The following is a 17,817-nucleotide window of genomic DNA, read 5'->3' as shown; positions in this document are numbered from 1 at the left end:
CTTTTTTGCATTTTACACCAAAAAATTTATTTTAATCAAATAATAATTCACAAATTAGGCCAAACCGATCGCTTGCAAATATTGTAAGCTTTCATAAAAGAAGTTAATCAAATTAAGTGACAAATGAAGGCTCCAGGAACCACTGTGCAACAGGGGGTTTATTGTTCACATTCATTGGAATGGAAACTCAGCGTGCAACACGATCCTGGACACAACTTTCCCTGCGCTTAATAGATTGTACAAAGATTACTGATTAAATAGAAATCCTTAAGTTGGGTGCGAAACAAACTGGCGAAGATTTTCTTTACATTTAAAAGGGACATTTTTATTTTTCATATTCTGTGTTTAAAAATTTACCTCAGAAAAATGCAGAGTTGATTTAAGGAACAGTTTAAGAAATAGAGGACAAAAGGCGTCCTTTATTTTGAATAAAATAAAGGACTGTCCTTTAAAATAAAGGATGGATGGTCACCGTAACTATACCGAAAACATACATACATGCCGAAACTATCACAGTTTTTGAAAAATCAGAGGTCATGACTATTGAAAGAACTTACGTCAGAGTTCAATATATGTACATACATACGTTTGTCTTCTACATATAGTCGCTATCAGATCAAAAGCTGACGAAGGTATAGGGGCAAGAATATACGGTCCTAAAGGCCAGATGTCCCTATCATATTTCAAATATCTGTGTTGTGCAGAAATATTTTCTCTAGGGCTTATACCAAGTAAGCAACCATGTTCAATCGCCTCTAATTCATCCATATCATCAGCCTTCTCAGTGCTTGGGATGTTCCTACGTATGTCCAGATACCCAGATAAGAGGGCCTGTAGTTCACTGAGCGCGGATATGCTACATATTGCCAATAGCGCCGCCTCAATATCAGAATATATTGTTAGAATATTCTGTTCCATTTCGCAGTTTCTTGCATTTTTCCATTTGCAGCCAAAAGCAGCCATTATTCGTACGTTCGCGTTTGTTGATAACATATTGAAAAATCGGAAGATCATCCCCTTTGCACCAAAGATATATGTATCTAGCACAATGCTATCGAAACATAAAAAAAAATTAATAAAAATGTATGTTTTCCTTGTTTTTGAACTTCAAAAGCGTACGAAAGTACGTTTCGCGACCGTTGGAAATGCCCATATAGTACATATACTTTATTTTATGTCGTCCTGCTCTCCTGAAGTATGTACTGCATTAATGATATTTGTTCCGATTCCTGTGCCTACAGCTAGTGGTTAACCATCATTTTCGAAACTAAAATTAATAAAAAACCTATTTGAGAAACTCCATGGGACAAGACAGACTACGTAACTTTGCTATTCTGTCTATTGAAAAATCTATGTCTCTATCTTTAAACTTCGATAATGTTATAGATTCTTTTGCGGAACAGAAAGCTCCGAGAATTTTATTAATAAATATCTTATCAAAATTAAATTGTTATTTCATTATAAATATGTATAAACCAACGGTGGGCAAACACGGCTCTTTCAGCTAAATGCGGCCCTTTGCTTAGCAAAGTGCGGCTCTTTTTGCTTTCTATTTTCTCAGAACATTTTGGATCTTTTTTACTTTTCAAAATACATATTTCTTTTCTTGTTTCTAAACATGATCTTAAAAAAAGAATATTTTATCCAAAACCATATTGCACTTGTCAAAGAGGAAGATTTGCCGATTTGAAATTATTTAAATGTACGTTTGCATACTTTATAAACCCATTTTTATGTAACATAATTGAGACTGTAATTACAATATGCGAAATACTCATTTTTAAGAAAAGCGAAGGAGAGTTGTAGTTTTGGAATTAAGAAAAGATAAGGCACTGGAAATGCAACATAAAGCTTTGCCATTGCTTGTATTCTGGCAACCAGTACCAGATTTGTAATATCCGTTGACGTAAAACCAGCTTTTCGAAAATTTGGCCAAAGGGATCTTACGTACATTAGAATAATAATAAAATTAATGTTTTTCATTTCTAATAAAAATTAAATTTTTGTTTTTGTTGTCTTTGTGTGGCTCTTTGTAGAATTTAGAATTTACATGGGGCTCTTTTCGGCCTCGTCCTTACCCATCCCTGGTATAAACCTCTGATCTTGAATATAAAATTTATGAGATATTTAACTAAAATGCACGCATTATTGCTAATAGTGTTGGGTAACTACATATGTCGGCCGCTGTGGTGTAGTGGCAAGCAGTGCGCGCTTTCACTCATCAGCACCTGGGTTCAAACCCTGGTCAAAGCAACTTCGCAAAAAATATAGAAAAAAGGTTTTCTCTTAACAGCGGTCGTCCCTCGGCAGGCAATGGCAAACCTTTGAGTGCATTTCTGCCATGAAAAACAGCTTCTCATAAAAATACAATCGCCGTTCGGAGTCGGCGTAAAACTGTAGGTCCCTCCGCTTTGTGTGACACTATCAAGGCGCACGCCACAAATCGGAGGAGAAGCTCGGCCAAACCCTAACATATGTGTAAGCGCCAATCTAAAAAAAAAACAAAAAAAAAAGAAACTACTTATGTGGTTTAACAAATTAACTTACAACGTGACAATTTTTACTGGGAGGGTCTCATCCAAAGAATTTGTACCTAAAACTTCAGCTTGGAAGATACTTGTATAATTTTCCAATCGTAGAGACAAAACCATCCTTCGATGTATAAAGAGATAGCCTCTTAATCGGCCATTCGATCTCTTTTTCATTCTCTTCTAGATGGGAATAGGGCTTGCATGCTACCGCTAGAGTTTACATTATCTACCATATAATCTCTCGTCCTTCCGAATTGCATATTATTAATAATCAACCCATGCTCTAACTGCCTTGTTTCCCAAAGGCCTGCCTTTCGGGGTTTTGGAAAGATACAACGCCAAGAAATGTAGGGAACTAGTTCCCTTCAAAAAGAAATATAAGATATACATATCCCAAATATTTGTAGGGTGGGAATAGGATAGACAATTTTTTGATTCCTAATTTATGGAAACAAATTTTATGATAATATCTTTTGTTTATAGATTGTCTTCAGAAGTAATTTGCCGGTAAATACACATTATGAGTGTAAAATTTTCTTTATGAAAATGGAAGCATCTCCAACGTGATCAAAATTAATTTTGCTGGAATTCTTCAAACTAGCAAATTTTACGATTAGTTAAAAAACAAATTGATTTTTTTTACTAAATAAACATGCGATAAACTAACGTAAATACATACATCAAAAAACAAATCTGTATAGTTATAAAAATAATAAACTATATAAAGGTATATATTTGTACGTATGTATATTGTATGTATGTACCAGGGTTGTTGCGAATATTATTCCGAAATAAAAGTTCTTTCCGGATAATAAACAAACGGCTTATCCAAATTAAACAAGTTTGGTATCAAATGAAAGAGGATTTAAATAGCTTTAAAACTGAAATGTCTAAACGAAGAAAACATATTGAAAAATATTTCAATAAAAAGTGTTAACTACTTATCATAAAACACATCTTAAATTATAAAAAAATATAAATAGAGGTCGTTCGCTATTTCTGTTTAAAAGCTATTTCAGTCCTCTTTCATATGATACCAAATTTGTTTAATTTGGACAGGCGGTTTGTTTATTAAACGGAAAGGACTTTTATTTCGGAAAAATATTCGCAACAACCCTGGTATGTGCCAGGGATGTTGCGAATATTTGCATTCACATTCTCATTTTACATATTCGCATCAAATGTTCGTTCAAATATTCGCGAATGTTTTGCGAATGCGAATGTGTACATGGGCAGAGGGTCCACTCTAATAATGTTGAAATGGCTCTAATAGTTCATTTCCACTAAGTCTTAACTGCAGTTTATTCCTATTGGAACAAGGAGATTACAACTCGAAGGGGGTAATTTCTTCTAAAAAGTACAAGCAACCGAAAGGAGAAAAGGAAACACTAAAAAATAAACCTTGCCGCTCATTCCATGTTGAAATTCTCGGAGCTTATCTGAGCTCTTAACTGCAGTTAAGCCTCTGGCGGAAATAGGCTATAGGTCTGTCTAACCAGGATGTGGACAATAACCAGCTTTTAGCTTTAAGCGCTAAACGGTTAAGTAGTATATCAAGCAGCATTGACGGGCCTTCAACAAGTACTGCTAAAAGCCTTATAAACAACCTAGAAATAATTTTCGATTCCTCCAGCGAAAGCGAAAGCTCGGATGTAGAATCTGGAGGCATTAAAAAATGTGAAATTAAAGCTCAATTGAAGGCCTATCTTAAAGAAAAACGAACTCATCTCCTTGAAAATCCTCTCAATTGGTGGAAAACTAAACTAAAATTCGATAAATTGACAGATCTGTCCCGCAAATATTTGAGCGATCCGCCCGCCAGCGTTCCACGTGAGCAATTGCTCAGTGCAGCCGGCCATATATACGAGCCTCTAAGAAATCGCCAAGTGAGAAAAAGGGCAGCACAATTACTTTATTTTTTAAATATAATATGCCCCTTTTGAACTTTAACTACTAGATTGAAACACTGTATTGATGTTATTCCTAACATTCGTATTCGCGAATGTGAAAAATATGACATTCGAGACGTCTCTAGTATGTACGTATGGGCATATGAGGAGTGTCTCATAGTGATTATACACCTACCCTTCTCCACACATCGACTGCCTTTGTGAGAATCCTTATTGGCTTCGTTGGGTGTTTGTGGTGCTGCTCCATTGTGCGAAGTTGTTGTTGTTGCTGCTAGTGATACATCTGGTGGCACTGGCTCTGGATCGGCCAAAGGCGCTAGCTTTTCACTATTATTCCCAACCGATTCTAATTGAATTTCTTTTTTATTGGCTTCTTGATACGGCGAGGAACTGCAAAAATAGTTGAACATAATGTTATTTATCACATGTATGCGACATATTGTATGTATATTAGGATGGTCCAAAAAATACACAGGAAAATTAGCCTTTTGGAATTGTCCTGCTACTCAAAAATATTGTTTATTCAATTAGAATAAAAAGCTTATCTGTGTCAATATTTTGTTCGGCACTGTACGTAGTGAAAAGTTATTAAAGTTTTTTTTTTCGTTCAATACAGATCCTACTATGCAAAACAAAAAAGAATAACGTGGTTTAAAATTTACAAAGCATGTATTTTTAGATTTTATAGAAAAACCTAATCGTAATTTTTACCAGCAAGCTTTAGTTATATTTACAACTTAAAAAAAAACTAAAATCTGGAGAATTTCCGTTGCCGCGTTTGTCTTAGTACACCCCGGTGGCCCGCACCACAGAAAGAGCCTATGGGCCCATAGATACTAAATCTGGCACTGTGGCAAGTATATTTACTTGGTAATTATAAATGGGTATAAAAGGTTTCTGATACAAATTACTTCGTCATCATTTTGGAAACATATGTATGCATGCCCAAGAGCCGAAAGGGTGCTGGAAGCGACAAAGCAATAGAAAAATTATGTGCGTGCATTTTATGCATTTCGTACTATTGAATGACAGATGGCACAGGTCAATGCAAATAACTCATAAAAATTTTTTTATGTGCAGCATGTTTTCCCGCAATGTCTCTTTATTTACTTACTCTATACAATGACAATAATTGTGATCATAACACTTACGATTACGAACACTTTAATTGTAATCCTAAAAATATTACGATTGCGATTAAAGTAATCGTAATCAAGAAAATGTTGTTTGCCATTCAAAGATATCCTTTAGAGGATCTCTTTCACCGAAAAGTATGTAAAATTGAGTTAAAGTCGAAGTAATACTGAATATTACAGCCAATAAAAAAAGCCGCGAAATCATAACATAGAACCGTTTTGGTAAAAAACAATATTTGCTTTAAGAAAAAGTAATTTCTCGATTACTGTAATGGTAATCATGAAATGCATGACTGCGACTGCAATCTTAAAAATTTAACGGTTACAACTACTGTAATCGGAATTTTCATGATAACGATTACTATAATTATAATCCTAAAATCTTTAGTACGATTACTGTCATCGTATTCATAAAAAGTACGATTGCGATTGCATTAGTCATAGTTGTTAAATTTGAATGATTACATATAAACCCAGTCGGAAAAGTAGTAATGCATTACATGTGTGATAAATGATGTAATGTATTTCTTATGGGTTCACGATTATATTACTACTAACTATGGAATCAGCATTCTAATGTATTCAAAAAGTTCCAAAAATTTCATATTAAAACACATTCATTTCTCGATACTAGGTTATGCAAAATTGAATGCCCCACTTTTCTTAGGACATCGCCCTGGGGGAAAAAATGCATTTTCGAATGTGAAAAGGGTTGTTTTACTGATTATTTTTTCGATAACTATACATTAAATGTTCCCACTGGGAAGTAGTCGCAACCAAGCATTTCACAATTACAATTACAGTAATCGGAATGCTAATAATTTTCTGGATTACAATTACAGTAATCGCAATCCTAAGTATTCAAAATGTAATCGTAGTTCTTAGTGGACGGTGCCATGCCCATTTTTACCTTATTTTTAAAGAGCTTGTTGTAAGTATCAACTTGGAGTAAACTAGCGCTCACCCTGAATTCGGAGGTGATTTGTTTATTTTTCGAAGGTAAGGTTAAATTAGTAGTGACATACCGTAACGCCATAGCCATTTTCATAACCGTAACCACATTAACTATCACCTATTGCAGGTATCATAACCATAAACAACTGATTTTTCGTAGTCAACAATGTCGGTGTTGCCAGACGCGGAACAAGACGCGGAAAATGTGAAATATCGTGGGATATTTGTGCCGAACTTCTATCACTACCACTAAGTTCTTAAAATTCAACAGCAGATCATAATAAAATATGTACATCAAATTAAAGGTACTAACTTTTACTTTCTTAATAATATAAATTTCTTTTGCATTCATTATACAATTTTGTTAAAAAATGAGTCCTCATTTTGAATCTTAAAAATTCATGATCAGATTCATAATTAGCGACTGCAAAAACCCTCGAGTAACAAGTTTTGATCGAATTCAATAAATTTTGAAAAAATTGTCCGCCATATTGGACTTTTAAAACCTGACTCAAGATATGTAATCAGTGGTCCCATAAGCTAGTGGATATGAAGTATTGTACAAATCCATCAACGCGATCCTGTCCAAATAGTTTTGTCCCGTTAGATTCCCTATTCAGACCGCTGTGCGCTACGATCGAGCGCAACGCGAGCTATGAGGGACCGTTATTTGCCGCAATAAGAAGTGAAAACCAGGGCGCACTCCTGTAAGAACAACAATGGCGACCTAGTGACCGATGTCCAGAACGTACTTAAATTGTGGAGGGAACACTTTTCTAACCTACTGAATGGTAGCAGCTCTGAAACCTGTGGAAAAGACGAACCCAAGCCCCCAGTCAATGATGACGGAGTCGATGTTTAACCCTAAACGTACATTCTTCGTTGAATCGATGAGTTGACAACGTGTGTTTACGAGCACAAAAATGAGAATGTACTTCCAGGGTTAAACACCTGACTAGAGTTGGAAAACTATCGATGGCTTTTGACTATCGAAAACATCGCTGGTTTTGTATTCAGAGGGTAAAAGCCGGCGGTACCTGCTTCATCTTATGAGTCGGAATGGACATTTAGCAAAGCAGGGCAAATAATTTCAGAGCACAGATGCTGTTTGAAGCCAAAAATCGTTGAGAAAATTTTGTCCCTTAACAAAAATATGGGCATATTTTAGCAATTTTGATCTCATTTTCAATAAAGTTAAAGTTGTAAACGAAAATGAAACGCTCTCAAAATTGGTTGTAATTTGCTTTAGTGTATTCGTTATTTTAAATTGTAGTTTGCTGTACTTACCTTCTCAAACGTTGATGAAACAGACAACAACAACTTTATTGAAGTGACAGCCCGGTGCTGTTGTCATCAGTCGTACAGTTTCACAACATGTAGCTGTCTGTATGGTACAACGGCGCATGATGTAGCATAAACAGGGTTACATTCTTACAGTAGCGATGGTTGTGACTATCGACTATCGAAGCTATCGATGGCCACGCTCATCGATAGTATTCCAGCTCTAGACCTGACTATGAAGAGGTACGAATAGCAATAGCGTGCTTGAAAAGCAACAACGCCGCTGGCAGACCTGGCAAATCCACCACAGACCAGGTATTCACAATACGAAAAATCTTGGAAAAAACCGCGAGAAAAGGATCGGCACTCACCACCTATTTACCGACTTCAAGGCCGCTTTCGACAGCACTAAAAAGAGTTGGCTATACGCCGCGATATCTGAATTTGGCATCCCCGCGAAACTGATACGGCCGAGAAAAATTACGTTGAGCAATACCACCAGCTCCGTCAGAATTGGGAAAGGTTTCAGAGCCGTTTGCTACCAAACGGGGTTTCAGACAGGGCGACTCCCTTTCATGTGATTTGTTTAATCTGATGTTGGAGAAGATAATAAGCGCTGCAGAACTGAACCGCTCAGGATAAGTTTTATACAAGAGCGTGCAATTGCTTACTGCGTTCTACCTTTTCCAAGTTGGGTAAGGAAGCAAAGCGGAAAGAGAATTAATAGGCGGCATACACAGTGCGTCTGACTCGTGAGTCGGTTTGGATGTGTTTGTGAAAATAAATTTGTGTTAGTTACACCAACATGACTCCCGTCATGACTCTGAATTATTCAACTGTGTGTAGTCGAAGGCGAGTCAACACGTACACAAATGACTCGCGAGTCAGACGCACCGTGTATGCCGCCTATAACACCGATAATAATGTCAGCATCGAAATCCAACGCATGAACCAAAAATACAAGATCACGTAAGAACGCGACGTTGTATTTGTAACTGGTTTTGAGAAAAAAGTTTGCGAAAGCGGGTTCGTCAGCTGAGCGTTTGTTTACATCACTAGCACCACTATTTTACACTTTTATTCAAGTAAAGAAGAGTTAATTCAACATGACAACACATTTTAAAGCATTTTGTTGCATCATTTTACCTAAATTGTGCGTTTAAAGTGGCTGACAATAATTTTGGCTAATTTTGGTTTTCGTTGTTTTCTTTGCTTTGTTTACTTTTCGCTCGTTTTCCAGTGAAACAAGATGGCGTAGAACCCGCTAAAAAAAATCGACTTTTTTCACTCTCTTGTTCTTACGTGATCTTGTGTCTTTCGTTCATGGATCCAACGCAGAATAATTCTTGGCAACAAGTGCTACTTTGGAATAAGTAGGAAATTCAGGAGTAAAGTCACTCGTCGCGCTTGTTCTGGTATATGGCGCAGTAGCATGGACAATGACAACATCCGATGAGGCGGCTCTTGGAGTATTCTAGAGAAACATTTTGCGGCAGATTTACAGGTCTTTACGCATTGGCGACGGCGCGTACTGCAGACGATGGAACGAAGCGCTGTAAGAGCCTTACAACGGCATGGACACATAATGCAGCAAATTAAAACACAGCGGCTCCGCTGGCTTGGCGATGTCGTTCGAATGGATACCGACGCACCATTTCTGAAAGTATTCAAATCGGAACCCGCTGGTGGTAGCAGAGGAAGAGGGAGGCCCCCACTGCGAAAGAAAGGCCAAGTGGAGATGGACTTAGCTTCACTTGGCATTGCGAATTGGCGTTAGATGGCACAGAAGAGAAAAACCTGGCGTTCTTTGTTGAACCCGGGCAAATTTCTTTGGGCGGCAAGAAGTACAGCTTTAAACATTCCCTTATACCACAAAAATATTTTAAATTATAATAATTTTGCCGACAAAAAAGTTAAAATAAACGTACAAACGCTCATATTTGCCGATATATATGTAAAAATTTGTTCTATACTTTGTTTCGGCGACAGGCGTATTCTACTGGCAATTATGAACAAAAAATTTAATGGAAACATAGCTCTACAATGGGTTTTGATCCTCCTTATTTGAAATTTAGTTTTCTTTTTTTTTACCGACTTCAATCAAATTCAATTGATGACATAATGAACTTAAGTAGCGTTAGAAAGATTAATTTCCACAACATTTTTGAAGAGGGTGGCTAACTGTTTAAAAATTTAATCCAATTAAAATGATAAAGTAAATGAAATGATGTAATATGGGCGTCAAAATAACGTGGTTTAGAAAGCTTAATTTGGAAAATATTTCTAAACGGGTTTGCCACCTGTTTGAAGAATTTTAATCAATTCATATCTATGATAATATAAATGAAATATTACGACATGTGTGTCAAAATAAAGTATTTTAATATAGCATAATTTCTAAATATTTTTTGAGGAAGTTTGTCACCTGTTTGAAAATTTTAATTCAATTAAATTCAAAATTTTTATTATTTTAAAAAGAAAAACATATACATATACATATTTTATATATTTAATTTAATAAAAAAAAAAATTTGCTAAAAGGCGTACAGCATAACGTTAACAGATCTTTTAATTAGTCTTTCGAAAGACAGTAAAGAGCTGTCAAGATAGTTTCCAGAATTGACAATTGGCTTACGAAGGACTTTTGCCTTTCGAAAGTAGTGTTGTCCCGATAACAACATGTACTTGATACCTGTACTCTTTAAAAATATTGAAGAATATTATCGATGCTACAAATGTATCGGAGAGAAGTACATACTCGATACTTACTCATATCGAACACATTGTAAATACTTTTGTCATGTGAAGAAAAACAGAAACTCTCCGACCAAAACTTACAGAAAAAGTTGCTGCAAGTTTATTCGAGTACTTTCGGTCAAAACCTACCAAAAGAGAAGCCATCAATCTTGCAAAATTTTAATGTTTGACTAGTACCGGAAAGCAGTAATTGACAGTTTCTTTATTAGCCAACTTAGCGTGTTGCCAAAACCACAACAGAACCGAAATTCAGAATTTTTGGAAAAGCAAGTAGTAATTTATCCGCCTACTCGATACCCACCTAAGTACTTGCGGGAAGAATTCGAGTCCAAAAAGTACTCAATACTTGAGGAAAGTATCGAATATTTACTTATAGTTACTCGTATCGGAACAATACTATTCGAAAGACTGCGGTGAGTAGAAAGACAGTTGCCAGAATTGCCCTGATATATTGATTTGACATTATTTGAAAATTTGCATATAAAATGTTGTATAAGATAGCCGTATGACAGAACATAAAGCGATAAAGCTCTTTTATTAATTCACCTGTATCGGTAACAAAATTTTAAGTGCGCTGAAATTCTCAGCCACCGTTTTAATATGTTTTTTATTTACACTTTTATTATATTGACAAAGTCACTGTGTTGACAGAAGAAGCGAACACCAAATCGACGACAAAGCTGTATGTAGTTACTCAACGTAACACCTCAAATTTGTAATCACATTGACTTATGACGTTTTCTTTTCTACCGAAAAATGTTGCCTTCTTAGGGCTCTTTACGCACAATTACTAAGGAGAAGGCAATAAAAATGCAAAATTTTTGTGGAAACGAAAACGCCATTAGATCAAGGCTGTCGAAACTGCGACCCACCTGTGACACGCTTACTCCGTTTGCCTGGCGCCGACTCGACGAAACGACTCATTTTCCTTTGCTTACTAAACTAAATCAGCTATTTAGTACTTAAATCACGTTGTACTACAATGTGAATCTCTTTCGATTGAGGAAAAACGAACTTAACATCTCTTTGATTGAATCGCCTGCAGTGCATTCTATGTTTTTAAAAAATTTTAAATATATAATGTTTTCACTATTTTATAATTTTTCCTTTCTTTTTTTAATTTTTCATATGGCGCGGGCCCATAGGCCGGCGCCTATGTAGCCTGTGCTTAAATCCGGCCCTGGTGGAAACATAACATTTTGTCACCAATTTTTTTAATATGGGTGAATCAATTAAATTTTTAACATCATCGAATTGTACACGGCAACACTAAGTTTGGTGCGGCAAATGTTAAAATTATTTTTGATAGATTTGAGAAAAACTTTTATTTTAATTAGTTTGGCGGAAAAAGTATTATTATAGGTATGTACATTTGTATATAGATAGTAAATATTTACATAAATGTGCATATGTATGTATGTATAAGTTTATACATACATATCTACTTACTCGTCTGATTTCTCTGATATGCTGTCGTTTTTTCGTTTATCACCAGAACTGCAAACGTTTCCCATTTTAATTTATTTTTGTTTTTTTTTTTAATTTATATTACTTATTCAATTAAGTCGTCTATGCTATTTTAGCGATTAGGTGGCTGTAAAGAAAGAAGAAGTACTTGGCGTATACATGCTTATTTAAGTACATATGTATGTATGTATGTGCATATGGCAGAGTAATGCCATCGCACTTCAAATTCAACATTCATTGTTGTGGTCTAGCCGCTATCTCACAGATCCGATATTTATTGTCGCAGTATATAATATGTACATACACATATCTACATGTACGTAGGCTTGTATACTAGCTCCATAATGTGCACATACATAGTTTGCTGCTTTGTTGCATTTAACTTTGATACCTACTGCCACACAGCACAATCACATCACTTATTACCACCACCCCTATAAGTAGTAAAATTGTACTTGTACAACAGGTCAACGAATATTCAGGGACCGCTGCAGAAGAAACGCATGCACTGATACTTAAATATACATACATATAGTACTTCAACTTATACGCGGTGTCTTTGCCATAGATATGCCTACAATAAAGTTATATACGTACATATGTATGTGTGTGTCTATACATACATACATACATATATGCATATGTACATATGTACAGTGGGAAGAGAGTCGTTTTTTCGCCACCTTCATCCCCTCATGATGATGAGCATATCATTCATTGTCCCATTTCTCATTTTTAAACAGTATCCAATTTTGTATACACATTGCGATATTTTCTTCTATCAATTTTCACAGTCGCATCTTTTTGTTTGATTTAGGTCAAAACTATGTTTATACTCATTACACTTTTAATTAAAATTTAATTTATGCGCTTCAATACGTTCAGGTTGAACACTATCACAATTTAAAACACAAATAATTCTATTAATAACACCATAGGAAATTTTTTGATTCGTATGCTTATATGTACATATGTATGTAGGTATGAATGTAGGTATGAATGTACATATGTCTGTATTCATTTAGAAAAATACATGAATGCCTCCTGGCACACCAAATATGTATGCACATACATACATACATACATACATATAATATAAACAGTAGGAACGCAATTTTTCATTTTCTAAAATTAATTTTTATTAACTTTAATTTTAGTGACGTATTAATAAATCAATTAATAGCATCAACAAGATATTTGGCACAAGGGGAGCGCTAGGAATCGTGCGACAATCAACGCGCTCCTAAGTACTGCTGTATGGGACGTTTCGTGGAGTATTTCGTTGACACTTTTTCTCTCTATGGAACTACATACATATTTTAACTTCGTCCTTTTCCACTGCACTGTGTTATACCGAATACATTGAATGCATATTTTTTATATTTAGAACCATATGTATATATTAAATTTGTATTATTATTATTTAGATACACACTTCATTGATGTATAAAACCATTTAATATTCTTTAAATATTTTTTTTTTACATTTTTATTTTCACGTCTTTCACATTTTTTATGCGCTGCATACTGATTGCAGAAAATGAAATACTTTTAGATGTTGTATTCAAAGCTCATGTGAGCTTACTAGTATTTGCGCTCATGAAGCTTTTGAAAGAGCATACAAAGGAGCCATGAGAGATTGCAAAGAATGCATGCAGACAAAGAGTGAGAGAAAGAGAGAGAGCGCGCATTAATTGAAACTATAGCAAGCATTTTCCCCATTTGTAGGAGGGTCGTTTGCCGCATATAAAAATTCATATGGATAGCTTAATTTCTTGATATTACTTATACCCACTGTTGCCACTTGAACATAATAATTCGGCTCCAAAATAAATCAAAAAATGGCCATTTGGACGAAGAAGGGACCAAATATTTATTACCATTTAAATGATTTCAAAACATACTATGTGCAATAGCGTGGGCCGAAAATCCGCTTTTTTTGAGTTTTGAGTGGTAATAGCAAACAAATGGTTCATCATATTCTAACAAGTAATTTTTAAGCAAAAAAAAAACGAGTTCAATTCTCATATATAAAAATATATATATGTATATATATATATATATATATATATTTCATAATCCAATGATCGGATCTAAACCAGATTCCGATGCAAAAAGAATTATCGAAATCGGATGACGTGGTCCAAAGTTATGCGGTAACATACATAAAAAAAATTTCGACGAACTGATAACCTCCTCCTTTTTTGGAAGTCGGTTAAAAATAATCTGTGAGAAAGATGACAATTGTTTGTCAATATCTTAGGCTCGCCCAAGTCTATCAAAGTTCAATGTGCTCAAAAAATAAAAATTATTAAATACATTCATTAATAATTCTTGTTTACTAAAATTGCAATTATCTGCGAAAGTATTAGTCCTACATAATTTGGTATATGGTCCTTTATTGTTGAGACTTAAAGTAAACTAAGCAAATTTTTTTTAGCACTTCAACCTAATGTGCATTAGGGTGCTTTTTTCGCGACAAATTTTTTCCCCCTGAAAATTTGAGCCCTTAATATTAATGTAAAGTGCTGGGCCAAAGCGTGCAAAGATTTCTCCTTTAAAATACAAGTAAATTTTGATTTTTTTCCCTCAAAACTTTACAGCTCAGTGGCATTTTATGGTATAATCTTGGTCAATGACAGGGTTTCATCAGAATTGAATGCTCTACAAACTCTGGTTTCCCCCTATCTCGTAAATAACAAGAGCTACAGAAAGATGTAAATGACAAAATTGTAGGAAATTCAATATTCTACAAAAAAGTAACACCAAATCCGGTGATTTTTGACATTTTTTTAGCAGTGTCACGGATTTTCTCCCATACAAAGTACATTCGAAAATTGTTTCTATATACATTTTAATAGACACGCTTAAAATATAAACAAAATACAAACAAAACACAATCGCACTTATCGATAATTTCCGGTGCTAATAAATGTTCAGTGTTAAATAAGACGAATTAGAAGTACTGCTTTTTAACACCTTTCAAACCTTTTATGAAAATTTAAAAGAAATATAAAATTAAATAGAAAATATTAAATATTTATTGAATTAGAGAAAGGACTATTTTGCAAAAGTAGGGTCCAAGGGACCAACGAAAACTTATGGGACCAGTTTTGATCCCATTTGGCAACCGTGCTTATAGCCATTTATTTATAAATGTTCTGCGCGTATATACTCATGTGTATCAGAGATGGTAAATATTGGTATACGAATGCCTCATTGATAACAGCTGCGACAAATTTTTTTGCATAAAAGATTTGGAGCGAATGTGACTTTGATAGAGTAGCAACAGCGCACTAACACATAATAACAGTTAAACGCAGATGTGGGAGAAAAGTTACTGTTACACAGTGTTTGGCAGTTGCAGAGTTCCATTATGAATTTGAACTGTTGTAATTATCGGAGACTTTGAATTTCCCTGCCTTTTTTCTTATAAGTGGTATATTAAAACAAAAAAACACAATAGATGTAATTAGTTCAAAATGACAATTAATTTAAATAAATAACGCGAAATTATCGTGTGTGCCAGAATTATAATTTTACACGAGAGCGTTTTTATACCTTTCATGAGCATGAAATGGTATTATAACTTTGGTCCGAGGTTTGTAAGTACCAGAATAAGAAGAGATAGACCTATTAAAATGTATACTTAAATGATCAGAACGTCGAGCTGAGTCGATTTAGCCATGTCCGTCTGTCCGTCTGTTTGTATGCAATCTAGTCTCTCAGTTTTCGAGATATCCGGATGAAATTTGGTAGGGGGGTGTATTCTTATAATTTATTAATCATTTGTCGGAACCGGAAGAATCGGACCACTATAACATACTATAGCTCCCACACAACTGATTGTTCAGATATGAGATTTTTCGTTATAACTTCTCCATTTATGCAGCTAGAAACATGCAATTTTGCAATGCTTCCACCCATTATCAACATAAAACTTGGAGTGAAAATTACAAAGATCGGGTCACTATAACCTATAGCTCCCATACAAGTGATTGATCAGATATAAGATTTTTCGTTATAACTCCTCCATTTAAGTAGCCAGGTACATGAAATTTTGCATTGTTATCACCTATTAAAAAAAAATACTTTCAGTGGAAATGGCGAAGATCGGGTCGCTATAACCTATAGCCTCCATACAACTGATTGTTCAGATATGAGACTTTTTGCCATAACTTTTCCATTTATGCAGCTAGGAGCCTGGAAATTCGCACCGTTTTCACTCATTATTAACAGAATACTTATAGTGAAAATAACAAAGATCGGGTCACTTTTACATATAGCTCCCATACAACTGATTGTTCAGATATGAGACTTTTTGCCATAACTTTTCCATTTATGCAGCTAGGAGCCTGGAAATTCGCACCGTTTTCACTCATTATTAACAGAATACTTATAGTGAAAATAACAAAGATCGGGTCACTATAACATATTTCTCCCATACAACTGATAGTTCAGTTATGAGAATTTTTGTTATAACTCCTCCATTTATGCAGCTAGGAACTTGAAATTTTGCAATACTTCCACCCATTATCAACAGAATACTTTCAGTTAAAATAACAAAGATCGGGTCACTTTTACATATAGCTCCCATACAACTGATTGTTCAGATATGAAATTCTTTGTTATAACTTCTCCATATATGCAGGTAGAAACATGGAATTTCGCACTATTTCACTTATTGTCAACAGAAAGTTTACAGTAAGATTAACAAAGAACGGTATTTAACTCAGTGAGAGGGCAGGACCAGGATGAATGTATTTGCATAAAAATTTATTAAAGCAAAAATGTTTTGGGTAGGCGTCGGGGCCAATGATAACCATCAGTTACCACCTCTGCATGGTTGTAAGTCATGCAGAGTCCCTACGGCTTGTAGCGCTGTGGCTTTGCCGCTTAAACTCTGTAAGAGTTTGTGGGGGTGTGCGTCAAGCGGGAGTGTTGAGCATCGGTTATTTATTCAAATTAGAAAATTGGGTAGGCCCTGTGGCCAATGGTAGCTCTTGTACCACCTCTGTATGCCGAAAGCAATACAGAGCCCCGTGAGAAAACTCCGGGAGAGTTTTTGATGCATCAAGCGAGTTTGTTGAGCATGATTTGGGGTGCCAGCAATTAACTTCTTTAGTAGGTTTTTTCTGCGGCAGTTGAGAAGTGCATAAAAAATCCATACCCAATGAAGAACGAGCGAATTATTTTTAAACACAAATTCGTGTGTTTATTCGCTGCACTTGGTTTTGGGCGTGAGTGCAATACAAGTGCGTGTGTGTGTTCGCTGTTCTTTGTTTATGCGGGAAATGCATAGTGCACAATGGGCCAGAAGACTGAACAAGTGGCCTGAAATCAATGTTATTTAAAAGCTTAACACAATAAACATATTTATTCTAGATTCCATTGGAGTATGCAAAACCGCAATCCTTTGACCAGGGTACGGATTTTATTGAAATTGCCTTTTTCCGCTAAAGAGATAGGGTATATTCGATTAAGAATGTCCACGATTTAGCTTTCCCTGATTCCATATATGTATACACATTTGATGTTGCCTTGTTTGCCTTTTTAAGATATTTGCCTTGTTTTCCTATTCTACCTTTAATTGTAAAAGGCAAGGAAAAAGCCCTTATTTTTGATAATACGAAAGTTTTAAACTTTCCATATTTACATTCGGCGCCACTAGTATCAACTCACGCCGAGCGCACGTTTAGTACATTCAAGGCTTTTCTTCGCGAAAATCGAATGAAAATGCTGCTTCAAAATGCACCTTGTGGTTCAATGTTACTACAAATA

At 35.2% G+C, this 17,817-nt stretch overlaps 1 protein-coding gene across 6 annotated transcripts in view; it reads right to left on the bottom strand.

The window, feature by feature from the left end:
• The window catches only part of LOC108371864 (uncharacterized), a 34,749-nt gene extending 21,166 nt beyond the window's left edge, over positions 1-13,583 (bottom strand). Inside the window, exons 1-3 of one of the 6 annotated variants that reach the window (XM_017627478.1) lie at positions 13,198-13,583; positions 12,019-12,163; positions 4,617-4,831 (exon numbers count right to left, since the gene is read on the bottom strand). In XM_017627478.1, the coding sequence (XP_017482967.1) occupies positions 4,617-4,831; positions 12,019-12,083 (280 nt within the window). In that variant the 5' untranslated portion in view covers positions 12,084-12,163; positions 13,198-13,583. Of the gene's footprint in view, positions 1-4,616; positions 4,832-12,018; positions 12,164-12,340; positions 12,998-13,197 lie in introns of those variants that run through there. The other 5 variants (XM_017627502.1, XM_017627486.1, XM_017627494.1 and 2 more) reach the window with 5 other exon arrangements.
• Between the last annotated feature and the right edge of the window lie 4,234 nt (positions 13,584-17,817).

Source organism: Rhagoletis zephyria, unplaced genomic scaffold, assembly GCF_001687245.7.
Source record: "Rhagoletis zephyria isolate East Lansing unplaced genomic scaffold, Rhagoletis_zephyria_1.1 Rzeph_scaffold_00072, whole genome shotgun sequence".
Classification (NCBI taxonomy): Eukaryota; Metazoa; Arthropoda; class Insecta; order Diptera; family Tephritidae; genus Rhagoletis; species Rhagoletis zephyria.
This window is presented reverse-complemented; position numbering and strand designations above follow the sequence as displayed.